Raw genomic sequence first — 17494 nt, forward strand, 5'->3', positions numbered from 1 at the left:
GCTTTAGAGTGCTTCCAGGACTCCTTGAGAGCTTTCTTCGCCAGTTCGCGATCTTTTTTTAGCGACGATAGCGTGGATGTACTCGTATTATTAATGCTTTGTGTATGGCCTGGTTTCGAAAACCACACATCCGTGGCTGTGTGATAACGGATACAGGAAAAAGGTTTGCACGAATGCTTCAAAACCACTGCTTCACGTCGCAAACTACACTGTCAGGCACTACGCCACGTACTCGCGTCTCGCACAAGTTGCCCGGGTTGAAACTGCTACGGGACTTGTATCCGTGATCAAGGAGCGCGGTCGCGCACTGCAAGGCTTGGAAAACAGAAACACGGTGCTCCCGTGAATGCAACTAGAGCGCGATCTCTTCCGTTTCACGAAGGGGATTCTAACGGAAGTGATAAGCCCCGTATGTCCTAGCATTGATGCAGTAATTTTGGTGATTTTGCGTAGGATTTTTAAAAAACAAAGATCGCGGAAAAAATTGAGCGAGAGTGAAAATCAAGCACGGATAATCCGCAACCCGGATAAACCACAGCCGGATAATCGGGAGTCTACTGTAATTACAAAAAGATTTTATATTATACAGTTGAAATTTACTTTAAAAAATTTGTCTAATGTCGTCTGCTTTCGTGCCGAGATCAAGTATTTTTAAGCTAAGCTTTGCGTTAAGATCCAGAGCATCGTCTGCTCCCGCAGCAGTAGTCAAGTAAATACGCACATACTCCATAGCCTTGACGTCGAGCTAATGGAATACGTGCAGTACTGCTTTAGATAAAGTGGGAATTGGATAAGACTTATTTCTTCTTCATGATAACTCGTGCAATAGCAACAATTGCCAACTCGCGAAATTTGTGCGCAGTGGGCACTACACAGGCAATAGATGATAGAAGGTGAGCAGCTCGGGGTGGGGAAAATCGGGGCTTCTCATTGGCTGCAGTTTAGTAAGTCAGACATTCCTGATAAATGGCCGCATTTTATTGTTCGTCGCGTCATAAGAATTGAGAAATGCGTTTGGATAAATTATGGTCGAAGAAAGAGATGTGGAATGAATGCAAGAATGTCAATGGCTAATAATAATAAATTAAATCATGAATTTGGAGTTTTACAACCCTTAAGACGATAGTAGAGAACAAAGTGCGGGTTGCATCATGGCAAGCAATTGAGCGTACTAACCAGGAAAGCACAACTTTTTCAAACGTACTAGCCAAATACTTCTACCTGTATTTTGTTTGGATGGTACCAGGACCGAGAGAAATCGGCGTACTAAGGAGGAAAACGTACTAAGGAGGAACGTACTAACCAAGTTCCACTGTAATTGTAATAAAAACATCCCCACAACTATTGCTATCCTGCATTTCCACATATTATTTTGTAAAAATACTCTTGGATCCATTATCTTTAGAATGAAATCTATGATGTAACAATATAATTACAACAAAGAAGTTCATATTAATTTACTACTGAAGGATGTCACCAGCAATTTGTAAACTCTGTCAGCAACTACAGCAATCTGACTAAAACATGATACTCAACTAAGAAAGAATGATTGTACCGGCAATTTAAAGTATAAAGTCCATTGCAAGTTTGATATACATGTGGCAAGATTAGCACAAAAACTCGGGGGCAATCAAATAAATTTGCAAACATATTGTAAAAAATATATCTTCTAAGAGTTAAAACAAACAAATGCTCCTTTCATATTCGATTTGAAGAACTTGAACACCATTAGTGTAACTAAATGTGAACCTTCACGTGAGTCAGAAGTTTCCACATAGTTCCTTTTTTTTCTTTAACAGATTTTTTCATTCTGGTTTACTAGCCTTTATAATATTTTCTACACCATTTCATTCTCACAAAAAAGCCTATGTCAAAAGAATTAATTCAAAATTAATGAGCCAACTTTGCAAAGCTTGAGGACAGCCCGGGAGGAGCTGTACTGCTTCATCAGACCACAGAGCTTGGTGTGTTAGTCCCCAGGCACCCCACATCAGGAAGCAAGAGTTTGATCAAATGTTGAGGTGTTACAAGATGGTGTGCACAAAGAAAGACTGCTCTCAAGAGGAGAATTTATTACATTCCCTTTCATGGAATGCCTATCCACTCCTTTGCTCATGAGACCATTACTACTGCATTGTCTTCATTAAGGAGGAGATGGTGATGAAGAATGCAAAGCAAAAGAATTACGAAGGTGTTAAAAGACTAGCCAATAGGAGAATCGAGAGGAGATATGCATCAAAGCAACCTTAGGATCGATGACTGATGATGATGATGATGATCTTGATTATAATGAGGCATGGGAGGAACTATCAAATTTTTTAAGGCTCAATTTTGTCAATTTCAAAACATTAAAAAAATAGCAATCAATGTGACATATGCATGGGACAATTAGGATGTTCCGTCTCTGTCTGTCAGGAGAATATTTTCACAGAATCTTTTTAGAATAACCTTCACAAATACAATGAAATTTGATCAAATGCCAGGTTTCACTGCGTAGCTGATAAAATCTAAGTATATTAGTTCTCATGTCTGGATTTAGAGTACCTCTCCCTAAAAAGAATCGAGTAAATGCTACTCTTCACATGACGTAACTATGTGACCAATTTCACCATTTGAAAAGCTTGCTCTATCTATGCTATCTATCAGACAATAACGTAATAATACTGAATACTAGTAATTAACTTGATACCCAGATACCTTCCCCTGTTTCTCCTTCCCCATATACATGGTGCTGATGGCATAGGTCAGCCTACCTAGGTCAACAATAAAGTGAAATTTTGGCAAGCCTTCACAATACTCATCCATGATTAAAAAAAAGTGTGTATGTGTGATCCACACAGGGAAATTACTTTTTAATATTTCTCAGATGGAGGTCACTTGATTTCATGTTAGCTAAAAAAAGCTCTTAACTACTACATCTCTTTGAAAATTATTACCTTCCACTCCTGATACTACTACTAAGCTATTAAAGCCAATTTGAATACCTTGAAGTACATTTTACTTCATGCCCGCTCAAATGCAAAATTTCCAAACCAACAATTTATAGAGTAGAGTGCCGATTACCTGCGATAGTAAGGGGGAAGCCACAACAGATTATCAACAACATTAATAATTCTTTTCTGATCGCTTTCCCAGTAGTTTTGGCTTTTTCACCAGCTATATTTGCAACTTTGGTGATTCGTGCATTGAAATGATCATTCTTTCATTTGATTTTGTTTCTGACCCACTTATTTTTTTATATATTCCCTAGTAATATAAATGATAATAATACCTGTCTATAAAGTACAATGAATATAAAACCAATTGCAGGTGGAATTTTGAGAGGTGAGTCTCAATCTCCAAACCACGTCTCAGTTTGGCATGCATCAGCTGTTGACACTAAGCAAATACTTGTGTACCTGGGGTGATAACTAAGAAGAACAGAAGGGTACTTTTTGAGACCTGATAGAAGGATTCTTAAAAGTTTGGTCAGTCAAATGTCAGATAATCGGCCCTCTACTGTAAATTGAATTTCTCTCTCTTGGCTACCACACGTGACTTCTATGTGTACAAGAATTTCCCAAGATCTAAACCAAATATCAGTGATGGCAATCATACTATCATAATACTTTTAAAAAATTATAAAAAGAAAATTTAAAAAGCAATTACACACTTTCAAGCAATTCTATTTAATATCTACTAAGATGTTAACCATTCCATAAAACTATGATTAAGTCATCCAACAAAAGGTGCAAAACAAATATTTTATTATTACGGAGGCTACAATGAAAGCAATAAGTATTTTTTATGTAAGGCAAGAATAAAAGACATACCTTCTTTTCAAAAACAGATATCCAATCAGTTGTCTGAAACCACTTGTGTGTCTTGATATCATTGACAGCATTCCTCAGATTTCCATAGCGTTTAGTAAGATCAACTTGCAAAAGATTTCGCAGTAAATCTTTGAGGTCTGAGCTGAAGTGGGATGGAAAGCGAACCTGCACAGCAACAAAACAGTATTAGTCCACACTAGTATCATAATTTACACTGACAAATAAATTCCAAAATATATCTAAGCAGTTCATCTTGTATGTGTACACATTAGCAAGACCAAAATTCGATAGCATGACAAACAAAACTAACAAAACCTAATTAATTTATATGTAGGTCAATGAGGCACCATTAACTGGACCTTTATTTGCAACATTTCTAGTTCTTTGCTTTGTAGGAACAGGAAGGCAATGCCTTATGGCATTAATGATACATGTAATTCGAAGCAGATCATTTGATAGTATGCCGCCTTTTAAGAATTCAAACACTATCATGTAGTTCATTAGAAGATGAAATTTTTCATCAGATTTTTCAGACTCAATCATCTGACATCATGATTGAGAGATATGTCAGTACACGCAATAAAGTGTGAAAGTAAAAATCTTAAGATGGAAACACTTGCTCAACTTAGAACTTCTTTTGTTTTCAGGCTCACAATTGGTCTAAGGGCCCACATCTCCCTTAGAATACATGGATCCCAAAACCTAGCTGGGAGCCTGAAATGCTTTCATTTAAGCTGTGTTCTGGGAAAACCAGCAATAAAAACAAATCATAATAATAATTTGACTGAAACTTTCATTGTATCAAAACCTATTTCCATGAGGCAGACCTTAGAGACTGTAATTTTCTCCGCAGGACTGTCACAATTTAGAACAGCAACTTGCTAGAGTGATTAACCCAACTATGAACATGCACAAGCGATAAACATTTTTTTCCTTCATTTCTGTACATTTCAAAGTAGAGCATTAATTAAGAAACATTTCTCAATCAGTGCAAAGGTATACCTTTACATAAAATACCATAAACAGAATGGTGTCACTCACTCAGACTTGAAGTTCATTAATAGATGGAAGGGAAAGATATGTTACAATGAAAAAAATCTTCCTCACTGTGCCATTATCTCATTATTTCACAATAAAACTATGTGAAAGTTGACACCCACTTTTCAAGAGTTGATGACATCATTAGTTTTGGCTCATTCACTTGTTCTGAGAGAACTACATATGGCCAACAACAGACGGCATGAGGCCAAGGAGTACTTGAGAGGTGGAGAACAGCTCAACAAGAATCAACGACTTAATCAACTTATTAGTGCAAGGTTTGAGGTTATCAACGTTTTACAGAAAATAGCTTAAGCAGTAAGAGATAGATCAAAAATTAATGAAAAATATGGATTAGTTCATTGTATTCACTTTATCACAATTGACAATGAAATTGCTGAATGAACCTAAAACCCATGGTGATGAACCCCCACAGTAAACATGATTACTGACAAATTGAAAGGTACTAGGACAATAATGACACTGAACCCAAGAATATAATCATTTTTGTACATCATACATGCATGTAGGATCTAGACTACCAATAGAAAAGCTCAAATACAGGTTTCTCAGTACCTCAGGATTCTAACATTACATGAAATATTTCATAGTATTTATTTCCAAAATATAAAATCTATCGGCCGTATTCATAGTTTCCTTAGTAAGCTACTAACGCCCAAGTAGCGTTCTAAGTAGTAGCATACTAGCAAAATGGTATTCATAGATCGTTAGTAAGGGCTACTAAGCTTAGTATGCTACTATCTTAGTAGCCGGTTCTTAGTCGCCCTCCGGCCTTGTTTAAGGGAGCTACTAAATATGGCGGACCGTTGTGGATGATCGAACTCCGGTTTTATTTGTATACTGTTATAGAGTTTTTATGCATTTGTGCCAAAATGGAATACGAGAATCCATTCTTCAAGTAAGGCAGGCAACGTATATAGTGTAATTGTTGGCAGGAATTGAAAGTTTTTCGTAGCTGCGAGGAAGCTACGACTTGCAGTGAGCTTGTACCTCTAGTGTAAGTGAACACAATTTGTACATTCAATGCGCCCCTAAGTGAATTGATTGCATATAGACGATGAAGTAAAGAGTGAAGCGACAAGTGAAGTGATTTGTGAGTGTATGAGCTTCGACAAAATTATTTATTTATTTCATACTGGTTTAACCATTTCGATCAAAGGTATCTACTAGCTGTTGCGAAGGGGATATGTTTCATATTTGAAGCAGTTGTTCTTTAGGGATACAGCAAACGCTTATAAATTTTCATTCGTTTGTACGCTTATAATTTGTGTTTGATAATATTACTTATTCTAGTCACTTTATCGTGAGCTTTCGGCAGTGTTTACATTTCGCGTATTTCGTTGCGCTGTTGTTTTTGTTTTGGTTACGGTACGAGTGATAGTGGAGAGTGAGATTGGAAGTTTGTTGATATTACAATTTCTGGTTTAAAAATTTGTTTCAGCCTATTTATTTCATTGTCTACGTAATGGTAATTTTAAATAACATCAACTGATTCTAAATCATTAGTGATGAGTGGGAAGTGAGATGTGAAGAATTCTTTTGAACGTCAACGAGTGCAAATTCTTTTGGTATGTGCAGAGTGATTGGAAAACTGATTATCATTGTTTACTAGAGTTACGTTATAGTGTTTTAAATTAAGTGTGAGTCAAGCTTTTCATTGAACCAGTTGATTCAGAATGTACGGATTATAAGTGTCATAAAGACAGCTCGTGAAATGTGATGTGAAATGTTGTGTGTGTTGTAGTGCTATTTGTGATATGATCAGCAATAAATAAGTAAAACAAGTTACGTTAATTATGCTTTGTTTTTTACATTAACCACCTCTAGTAAACTATGTGCCGTATATTTCCGCACGCTGTCAATATTTGAAATATTTAAATGTAGCGAAGCAGATTGTTGTTTCCTTGACTAACATTTTAGGAGTTGCAAACATATGTTACTAATTGCTCGCACGTAGGTGTTTGTAACGTAATAAATGTGTATCATTCACACATTTATCTCAACGTTGTTTTCTTAACGATTCATTTCTGCATTGCAAAAGTTTTCGTTTCAACTCCGACATTGAGGTGTATTTCTGCTTTCCGAATACATATATGTATAGTACTGACGTTGCTAGTTATGTTTTTCCATACTAATCACGCATACACTAATAGAAACAAATATCAGAAGTGCAAACAATACGCAATGTATATGATCAATAAATATACGGCCGTTTGTAAAGCAATAACTGCATCTCAAACATATAAATGCTTCGATATTACTCATAAATCTACCCTTTCCCAAAGGTATTGCATAATTTTTGTGTACAGCAATCAAAAAATATGTCTGAGATGCGATATCACATCGAATTATCCATTATGAAGTAAAAATTGCAATGCATTTTGCTGAATCAATTTCTTTTGTTTGATAATGTTACGAATTTTCCGCGCCGCGGAGGAGTCAGATGCAGTGTTGTCAAGCGTAGCCTAGCGGGTTGAACCCAAATCGCTACCGAGTATCGGCTGCCGAGCTGGCTAGTAGCATACTAAGTTAGTAGCTCTTATTAGCTCACGTAATACAATCCATGAATACCATATCTTAGTAGGCGACTAAAAGGTCTTAGTAGCCGACTAAGTTAGTCGCCCTACTAGCGTGTTTTAGCGGAAATCTATGAATACGGCCGTATGTATTCTAAAAGTCATCAAAAAAATTTTCAATTACCCTTCCTGAAACTATTTTTTCATAAATTTGTATAGGCTGATCTGCAAAAAATGGAGGGTAACCGGCAGCCATTTCATACACCAAGACACCAAGTGCCCACCAATCAACTGCTTTATTGTAACCCTGAAAAAACAGAAAAGAATCATAAAATTAATTGCAAGCAGAAGTAAATGCAAAATTTTTTAAATGAATTACATGTACATAAAATCACCCCTAAATTGATAAGAGAATGAATAGGAATTCAGGAAGGATTTTACACCTCTGGGTTTTATGAATTTAGGTACACGTAGTAGCACAAATACTAGGAGACAAATCATGCTTTGAGGAGACAGATAAATGAAATTAAGTGCCCCATCTTATTCCAGGGGATAAAAAATGTAATAATTCACATGTAAAATACTAACTGCCCCAACAGTGTCACTTAGTTAATCAACATTATTATGTATTGTTGTGCTTCTCTTATTATTTCATGTTTCACCAACATTTGTCATAGCAGGTTTAAAAGAGCAAAGGGTATATTTGAAATGTTGTTTCCAGCTTGAAAAATTAGGATCAGAAGCTCACCAAATGTTAAAATAAGTTTTAAGGACGGTTTTATGAGTTGCATACAAGTTGTTGAGAGGTTTGGGAGCTTTAGACAAAGCAAGATGAGTATTGAAGACCATCTGTGTTCTGAGCACCCTTGATAATGCAAAATGAAGAATGCATTGTGAAATTCACCAAAAATTAACGAGAATTGTGTTTTCATGATGGACAAAATTTCCAAATAGACTGGTGTGAGATCAAGCCAGTAGAATTTGACTGAGGATTTGCAAATGAGATGAGAGACCACAAAATATGTTCCTTGCCTTCTCAGATAGGATTAGAAGAACATTTGATTGAAAAAGATGCAGGACTTGAAAAAGAGATTAAAAGTGATGCAACATTTTCAAGAACAGTCATTACTGGAGACGAGAGTTGGTGCCATGGGTATAATCTCGAAACCAAGCATACAGCATGCTCAAAGAATTATGCACTGAGAAATAGTGCCTCATGTCCAGACTGTCAGCACCATTATATTGATGTGTTCACACATTTGCAAGAACATTTTTGGAGGAGGAATTTTGGCTCCTTCATCACGGCAATGCCTCTGCACACACAGCCTTACAAGTTAACTGCTATTTGCCTTCTCGGCATCAGTCTGTTATTCATGAGCCTCAGTATTTGCCAGACCTAGCCTCATGTAACTTTTTCCTGTTCAGGAGGATGAAGACCACTCTAAAATAAGAACATTTTGACGATTTGGAGGTGGTAAAAACAGCTTTGCAAAAGGCACCGGAAGATATGAAATTTTAAGAGTTCCAGAGGTGCATCAAACAAGAGTGTAAAAAACTTGACTAACGGTATCTGATGAAGAGTACTTTGAAGGTGACAATAGAAATCTTGTGAAAAATTATATAAATATTTGTTTAATAAAGAAGTATTTATACATGGATACCCCCTTTTTAATGACACATCAAGCACAAACAGCATAAGCCTCAAAATAGTAATGGTATTTTAAAATTTTAGGCAGGCACCACACAACATTAATGCACAGAAAATTACAGCAATAATCATCTCCAAATTAGTTTGTTCCACATTAATAATAGGGGTGGTAGATTTTATGATCAGAAACCGAGCAAAGCCAGTCAAACTTACAGCTAGATTCAAAACCACAGCCAATGCTCATAGGCGGATCTAGGGGAGGGGGGCAGGGGAGTACGTGCCCCCCCCAGACCCTTAAACAATATGCAAGATTTTTAATTATTATCAATGCGCTCGTTTTGTATTACGAGGTATCCTTGTGCCCCCCTTGTGTTTACGAGGTATCCTTGAGTTTATCTAGAAAAAAATTCTGGATATGGCCTTGCTTGTGCCCCCCCAGAAAGAAATCCTAGATCCGTCCCTGCCAATGCTGAATGTCAAGATATAAACTAAATTTTGACTTGATACACTATTACCCACATCACATCTCTTGGCTAATTTCTAAACACATACTGTACCTTGCTTAGGATAATTTCAGGGGCAAGGTACTCAGGTGTTCCACATAGGGTCCATGTCCTCCCCTTTACTCTCTTCGCAAAACCAAAATCTGTAACCTGTTGCATACATGAATCAAAACAGTAAAGATCAATATTATTCATAAAGAAAAATTGGCATACATTAGTGCAAAGAATACGAGCATTCCACTTACGCACTAAAAAAGAGACCTATACACAATGCTAAAATTAGGCTTACGTTTGGTTGAAATAATTTTGCACAAATATAATTCTAATTCAGAGATTATGTCCAAAAGACTACACTGTAACCCCATGTCCCAGCACCAGAAATCAATAGACTCTCGAAGCATAATGATGGCCTTTATTATGAAGGAATTCCACAGAAGCTGGGTGGACAGTTCAAGCATTCTTTTAAAAAATGCAAATTAATCCCACTGTATTCTTTCACGGTCCTTTAGAAATCCAAGAAGATATATGGACACTTTTCAATACATTACATGTTAAAATGGTCAGTAATATGTAAGGTGTGTTTCCTTAACAACTTAAAGAATATTTACCAACTTCTGCATCATCTATTCATACAGTAGACTCTTGTTAACATGAACAACTTTATTACGAAGTTCTCATTTTTATGACGCAAAGCGATGGTCCTGACAAAAATGCTAATCCAATCTATTGTTAAAGAAATATCATTACCAGATTTTTGATATGACGAAACTCAATCCGAGTAGTTACAAAACGAACATTATTACAAAGTTCCATGGATAAGCAACAGCATTTAGGTGGATAAACACTACTCTACCTCATAATCACTGCACTACATTTAAGTTCTCCTCGTGCACTGTGCCCAAGAGCATCAATTATGGTTCTTTCTTCAATAGGGGATACTTCCAATCTTTCATACGCAACATCATATTATAATCTTCATTCCTGTGGAATCATGGTGACCCACTCATTACCAACCGTAAATTGGCTGTACGATAAGTCTCCTTCTGACTAACACTCGCCTTTCAGAGATATGAATATTCGAAAACTTCCAAGTGCACCTGAAATTTCAAATTTGGTGCCAATGGAGTTGGCCGATGCGACGCGGTGTGGTGTGGAGGAACTCACACTTTGGGCACAGTCTGAACAAAGTATCATTGAATCCATTGAGAAGTGAGGAGCTGTTCGGCATTTCACCCATTCTTCCTTCGTGTGGCCAGCGAATTTTTCTCTGCTCCAGCCGTGTCGCACTTACAGCGAGATCAGTTCGTCACAATCGCGAGTGAATGAAAAATTGTAATGCAGTGTTGCATTCTGAAGGATAACAATACTTTTCGATTGCATTGCATAAGCTTATAAACTTACGAACAAGGTCTCGGAAGACATCTTGTTTGTATGTCGAGGACTTACTGTATTTGTGCATAATGTAATCACTTATGCATCATACCCATGACTCTGAAGCTATACCGCAGTGCAACTATAAGTACCAGAGATTGAAGAGACAAAGAATTTTGGCAAGGTGTGTTTTTTCGCTATGATTCCTAAAAGAAATGCTCTTACTAAATTCGTTATTATGACCCTCTGGTTTTTCGGTCCTGTGAACTGCGTAATAATTAGAGTTTACTGTAATGGACTAATAAACTTGGCAAACAAATGGTAATGGCCTTTCTGAACCATTAGCATCTTTTGATTTTCTCCGGGAGATGAGGAGAGGCACTAGAGCCCAGAATCTGAATAGAATCAGAAGCACTTTCTTATTACGACCCCCTGCAGTTCTATGTTAAGTCCAAATATCCCAAAAATAGGCCTTTTCCTGAGTCACTAGCATAAAGGAAGGGTTCTGATTCCTAAGGATTAACAGGAATAACTAAGGATACATGATGTGGGGGAATAATTTAACACCATTGTCAGTATGCAGTCAAATCAGGACTATAGCAAAGTTATCAAATGCTAACTCATTTATCGCCATCAATATGCCCGAGGTAGACTTTTGACACATTACTCGCTACAGTGATCCAAATTACAAATCAAAGAAGTGCACTCACCTTCAAATAGCCTTGGCTATCTATCAATAAATTTTCAGGTTTGAGGTCTCTATATATGAGATCTAGAAAGTGAAGGTACTCAAAGGCAAGTACAATTTGTGCTGCATAAAACCTGGAGTGTGGTTCACTGAAATGAAAAACATAAAATTTAGAATCAAGAGAAAAGGCACCCCCCCCCCCCCTCGGAAACAGTGGCGGAAACATTGAATGATTCATGATGGATTTTTAATTTACTTTAAGGTTAAAATGCAAATGCATAATTTACCTGAACCTGCCAACTTTTCTAAGATGTGAAAACATCTCACCACCTGGAACATACTCTAGCACCATATACAGGTTAGAATTGTCCTGAAATAAGGACATTTTTAAATTAGCATTTATTAGGATACACAGAACAGCATAAGATTAGGGATGGATGGAACTAGGATTTTTTTCGGATTCGGATCGGATCCTTAATTTTTGGAGCCGGATCTTTCGGATCGGATATTTTCGGATCCATGTGCATATTCAAATCCCTTCTATTAAACGAAGTAATTATTCAAGTTTATTCAGGGTACATACTATCAAAGAAATGCTTTTTAGATTTTCATACACATTTTAATATTTTTATAAATTAAAAATCATCTTTATAGGTTTTCAAGTTGTTTTGAAAATCATCTTTAAATGCTGAGGACCTAAACTGTTACGCTTGGGTTTGGAAATGAAAATAGGAAAAATCTTCGGATAAACCACTGACCAGTGGCATAGCAAGAGGGGAAAGTCTGGGGGGTCCAGACCCCTCAAAATATAAAAACACAATTACCTTCCTTCAAAGAAAAAACAAAATATTGAAAAATCATGAATTTACAATAGATTTCTTCGAAAAATGAAGATTTTTCGATTATGAAGGATGTTAAAATTAGTTTTAAACCCTCTACTTTGTACCCTGTTATTTTCCCCCCTGGTTTTAGGCCCCCCCTAACGAAATTCCTGGCTACCCCACTGCCATCGACTTCATTCAAATTTTCCTCATGCACGTTTCACCCGAATTTTGTCACTTTCTCATCGCATACCAACTTGTGTTTCACCCGAAAATGCATAAGGTTGGTGAGGTAGATTTAGCACTTTTTTATTTCGGAGAAGAGGAAAGCTTCAGAGGGGGCAAGGCGAGTTCTGAGTGGAGGGGGATAGCGGATCTTGGGAAATGCGCTAATGTAACTATCCCACGGTACTCAGCTTCTCCCTATAGTAATTCAATCTCCTGGGGGTGTCTGTCGTTATTAGCCACTAACAACACATTGTAAACACTTCGTCTCATTTCCGTCAAACGATGGATGCGGGAAAATTATACGACGCCTGCCTGACCATGAAACATGATTAACATATCGAATTTGATCAGTCAATCGTAGTATTATTATCAAGATTGAGATATTTGTAAGGTTTCATGGCGAAATTCACGGCTTTTTCCAAGTTTTTTCACGGTAGACGAAATTCACTGCTTTTTCACGGTTTTAAGGTTTTCACGGTTGAGTGGGAACTCTGGTGGAAGAAAGGACTCCTATCCTGGCGGAATATCTTAAGAAGTATTCCCTACGTGTAATAACGCACACGAAACGGAACACTTTTACAACCAACTCCGAAAAAACCCTTGCAGCATGGGGTGTTTCTTGCAATGATGCTTCTAAAGACAGGTAATCCGCTGTTAGCGATGACATTGTGAAAAGCAAATGCTATGCTTTTTGTTTATTTCATTTGGAAAGTACTGCACTCTTTTTTATGTTTTGCAGTCATTATTGAAAATAATAAATCAATTAAGTTATACCAGTAAGTTTTGTTGGCTTTAGGGTCCATCAGATGCGTATGCTTTTTCATATCATTGTTGCATATTATCCATGGGTGTTAAATTAGTCAGTTTCCAGCAGCTTGCTTTTGCTTTACTTAAGAGACATCAGCATAATATCTGCATTTTTTTCATGAAATAATATCAAGTTAATATCTTTTTGTATATTTCCTACCAATAACACTGGTAAACACGATTTTTGGCGCAAAAGGTTCATTAACCGATTCTAATAGGGTTTTTTGCGCTGATTTCAAATATGTAAATAGTTTTTCTCCATCACCCTCAGTTTTCGTGTGATTCGCCGAAACGTCCCGAAAATCCCGAAAAATTTGGTTTTATGCACCAATATACACTTAAAAGGACATTACTTCCACCCTAGTTATCGTAGAGCAATGAAACAAAGACCAGTGCACTTGTCATACTATACGCGTGAATTGAGACTGCATTTCGTTCCATTATACATCGTCAGGGTTGGTACCCGGGGACCACAACGTCAAAAAATGCAATTTTGTTCCTGAAAAAGCGAACTTTCTGGACGCCCAGTGATATATATATTTATTTTTTTAGTATTGTCAATTTTATCGCTCATATATTATTAATCAGGGTTGTGTCGTGAGTAGTGGATCGGAGCGCGTGCTTTATAATCGCACACATTCCTACTGTAGTAGCGTTGTCAGTCATTGTTGACCACACTCGCTCGTCAGAATCACCGACATTTCAGTAGCAAGGGTAAGGTGACAGAGGACTTGAATAACCGGTACGAAGTGAAGTTGTTTTCTCCTTCTTCAGTGTGCGGTGCTGTGCCTGTGTTTTACGTGTGAGACAAGATGCCCAGGAAGTGCGTTAACCACCCCAACAACTCCTGTTAAATTTGTGGGGAGTTGACATTCAAGTCGCAACGTCGTTCTTTGACCCCTTTGGTGAAACATTGCTATGAATTATTCTTCGGTTGTAAAGTGGGGGAGCAAGACAAGGACTAGGCACCACATATATGTTGTTCGACATGCGCGAAGCGTCTCGCAGAGTGGGAAAAGGGATCGCAGCGTCACATGAACTTTGCTGTACCCATGGTTCCGCGTGAACCACGAAACCACTCATCAGACTGTTACTTCTGTGTAACAAAGATAAGTGGAATTACTGCAAAATCCAAGCATACAGTGAAGTACCCAGATTTGCCGTCTGCAATGAGGCCAGTTGCTCACAGCGAGGACTTACCCGTGCCAGCTCATCCACCACAACCACCAGTGCACTTTGAACATGAGGAAGGCACCCATGTTGAAGAGGTACATCTGCATGATCCTACGTTTACGGCAAGTTTATCTTCCAGTGAACCTCATTTCCTAACTCAGGGTGATTTAAACGATCTTATTCGTGATTTTTCCTTGTCGATACAACAGTCCGAACTGTTAGGTTCAAGACTAAGTGGCTGGAACTTATTGCATCATGACACAAAGGTGTGTATCTATCGCAATCGTCAAAGAGAGTTCCAAAATTTCTATTCTGAAGCAAATGGTCTGATTTACTGCAACAACATTGAGAATGTGATGGATGAACTTGGCCATGAACATAAAACGAGTGAATGGAGACTATTCATCGACTCGTCAAAAACGAGTTTGAAGGCTGAGTGCTGTTGCACAACGGGTACAAATTTCCCTCTGTGCCTGTAGCTTATGCTACTCACGTGAAAGAAACGTATGAAAACATGAAATTTCTTTTGGACACAATTCAATATGATATATACAAATGGATGGTGTGTTGCGAGTCAAAGGTTGTTGCCTTGTTAACTGGTCTCCAGGGAGGCAACACCAAATTTTGCTGCTTCCTATGTGAATGGTATAGCAGAGAAAAGACACAACATTACCTCAGAAAGGAATGGCCACAGCGGCAATCACCAATTCCTGGACAGAAAAATATTGCGCATCCTCCATTAGTCTCCTCAGATGCAATTATTCTTCCTTCTCTGCACATAAAGTTAGGGCTGGTGAAGAACTTTGTGAGGGCTATGGACAGAAATTCAGATGCAGTTCGCCATTTGAAGGCACTATTTCCTCGAGTAAGTGACGCCAAAATCAAAGAGGGAATTTTCGTGGGACTCCAGATGAGAATTTTGATGGGTGACAAAATGTTCGAGGATGGGTTACACCCAGTGGAAATAACAGCTTGGGGGGCACTAAAAAGTGTGATACGGAATTTTCTGGGGAATAATAAAGCAGAGAACTTCCGATACATTATGGAAGAAATGTTGCAATCGTACAAAGACATAGGGTGCAACATGTCGCTGAAAATTCATTTTTTGGACTCGCATCTGGACTTTTTTCCTGACAACCGTGGTGCCGCCAGTGACGAGCACGGTGAGCGGTTACACCAAGATATAAGTGTTATGGAGAAGAGGTATCAGGGAAAGTGGAATGCAAGAATGGTTGCTGATTACTGTTGGACACTGAAGAGAGATGAGAAAGATGCGAAATACAGAAGGAAATCCATCTCCACAACATTTTAAGGTAAGATGATACTTTCTTACATGCTTGCATATTTCAATAAATATGCAAGCTTTTCTAAAACTGAGGGTGATGGAGAAAAACTAATTACATATTTGAAATCAGGGCGGAGAACCCTATTAGGATCAGCAAATGAACCTCTTGTTCCAAAAATCGTGTTTACCAAAATTGCATTTTTTGACATTGTGGTCCCCGGGTACCACCCCTGACGATGTATAATGGAACGAAATGCAGTCTCAATTCACGCGTATAGTATGACAAGTCCACTAGTTTTTGTTTCATTGCTCTACGATAACTAGGGTGGAAGTTATGTCCTTTTAAGTGTATATTGGTGCATGAAACCAAATTTTTCGGGATTTTCGGGACGTTTCGGTGAATCACACGAAAACTGAGGGTGATGGAGAAAAACTATTTACATATTTGAAATCAGCGTGAAAAACCCTATAAAGATTGGTTAATAAACCTCTTGCGCCAGAAAATTTTTGTTTTTTTGTAAACCAGTGTAATTAATATCTACTTGCATATGTTGACTGATTAATAAATAATTGAAATTACAGTTGATTGAAGAAGCATTGAATTGGCCAATGAGAAATTTATATGAGTCCACATTTAAGTCAACGAGTCATGGGTGAAGAAAATATTGAATTCCCTAAACGTATGTATTAAAATAACTTATGAATTATGTGCCATATTCCAGAGTTTTAATGGAATATTTCAATATTTTCAATATTTCTGTGAGTAAAGAATCATAAGGTGGGAATCATAAGGTGGGAATCATATAATAATATTCCGCAAAGAACTATTTTGCGGGTACTTGCACTGTTTTCGCATTACACCCCAGGACCACCCAGAGATATTTGGGAGTGCGAGGGAAATTAATCTTTTCAATTAACTGAAAACATTTTTGGGAGCCCTTTGGGATGATCAGAGACATCTATCCCTCAGCATCCCCTGAGTGGCCCTGTCCAGCATATCAAATTTAGATGCCACAGCTCGTTTATGTGTTAAGTATTTTGTCGTAAAAACATTGTCACTACCACACAACGTACACACACTTGTTTACCAACATTCATAATTTAGCTTTGAAAAAATCTTGTCCACTATAGTAAACATTTATTGTAAGGAAAATCTGCATCAGTAGTAACTGACACAAGCATGAAAGGGTAAATAAAGAAAAGTTAGGGTATACCAGAACTAAAAAAATTTACTAAATTTGAAACAATTAATAAAGAATGGCACAGTAGTAACAAAAATTTCTGGAAATAGATTACAATGGACTTCACATTAGCAAAAAAAAGGGATAACTTTTAATGAAAACAGGCTTCTTGAGCTTATAAATGTTATTACAAAGCCGACCAGACAAAAAAATCAGCACTTTGTAACAAACATTATTAAAAAACAGAATGATTATGTAACTCTGACAGTTATATTGATGTTCATCACAATAATACTTTGTAAAAGTAATTTAAGATCTAAGAATGTCTACATTAGAATAATTAGTTTACATTAATAATTAATTAATAAATAAATAATTAATTTACATATACATACATATACC

At 37.3% G+C, this 17494-nt stretch overlaps 1 protein-coding gene across 4 annotated transcripts in view; it reads right to left on the reverse strand.

Annotated features, from left to right (window-relative positions):
* The window catches only part of LOC124171922 (cAMP-dependent protein kinase catalytic subunit 1), a 349628-nt gene that overhangs the window by 21091 nt on the left and 311043 nt on the right, over positions 1-17494 (reverse strand). For all 4 annotated transcript variants that reach the window (XM_046551347.1, XM_046551349.1, XM_046551346.1 and 1 more), the window contains 5 exons: positions 11885-11967; positions 11620-11746; positions 9593-9688; positions 7572-7694; positions 3813-3977 (listed from right to left, as the gene is read on the reverse strand). In XM_046551347.1, the coding sequence (XP_046407303.1) occupies positions 3813-3977; positions 7572-7694; positions 9593-9688; positions 11620-11746; positions 11885-11967 (594 nt within the window). The remainder of the gene's footprint in view (positions 1-3812; positions 3978-7571; positions 7695-9592; positions 9689-11619; positions 11747-11884; positions 11968-17494) is intronic.

Source organism: Ischnura elegans, chromosome X (genome assembly GCF_921293095.1).
Source record: "Ischnura elegans chromosome X, ioIscEleg1.1, whole genome shotgun sequence".
Classification (NCBI taxonomy): domain Eukaryota; kingdom Metazoa; phylum Arthropoda; class Insecta; order Odonata; family Coenagrionidae; genus Ischnura; species Ischnura elegans.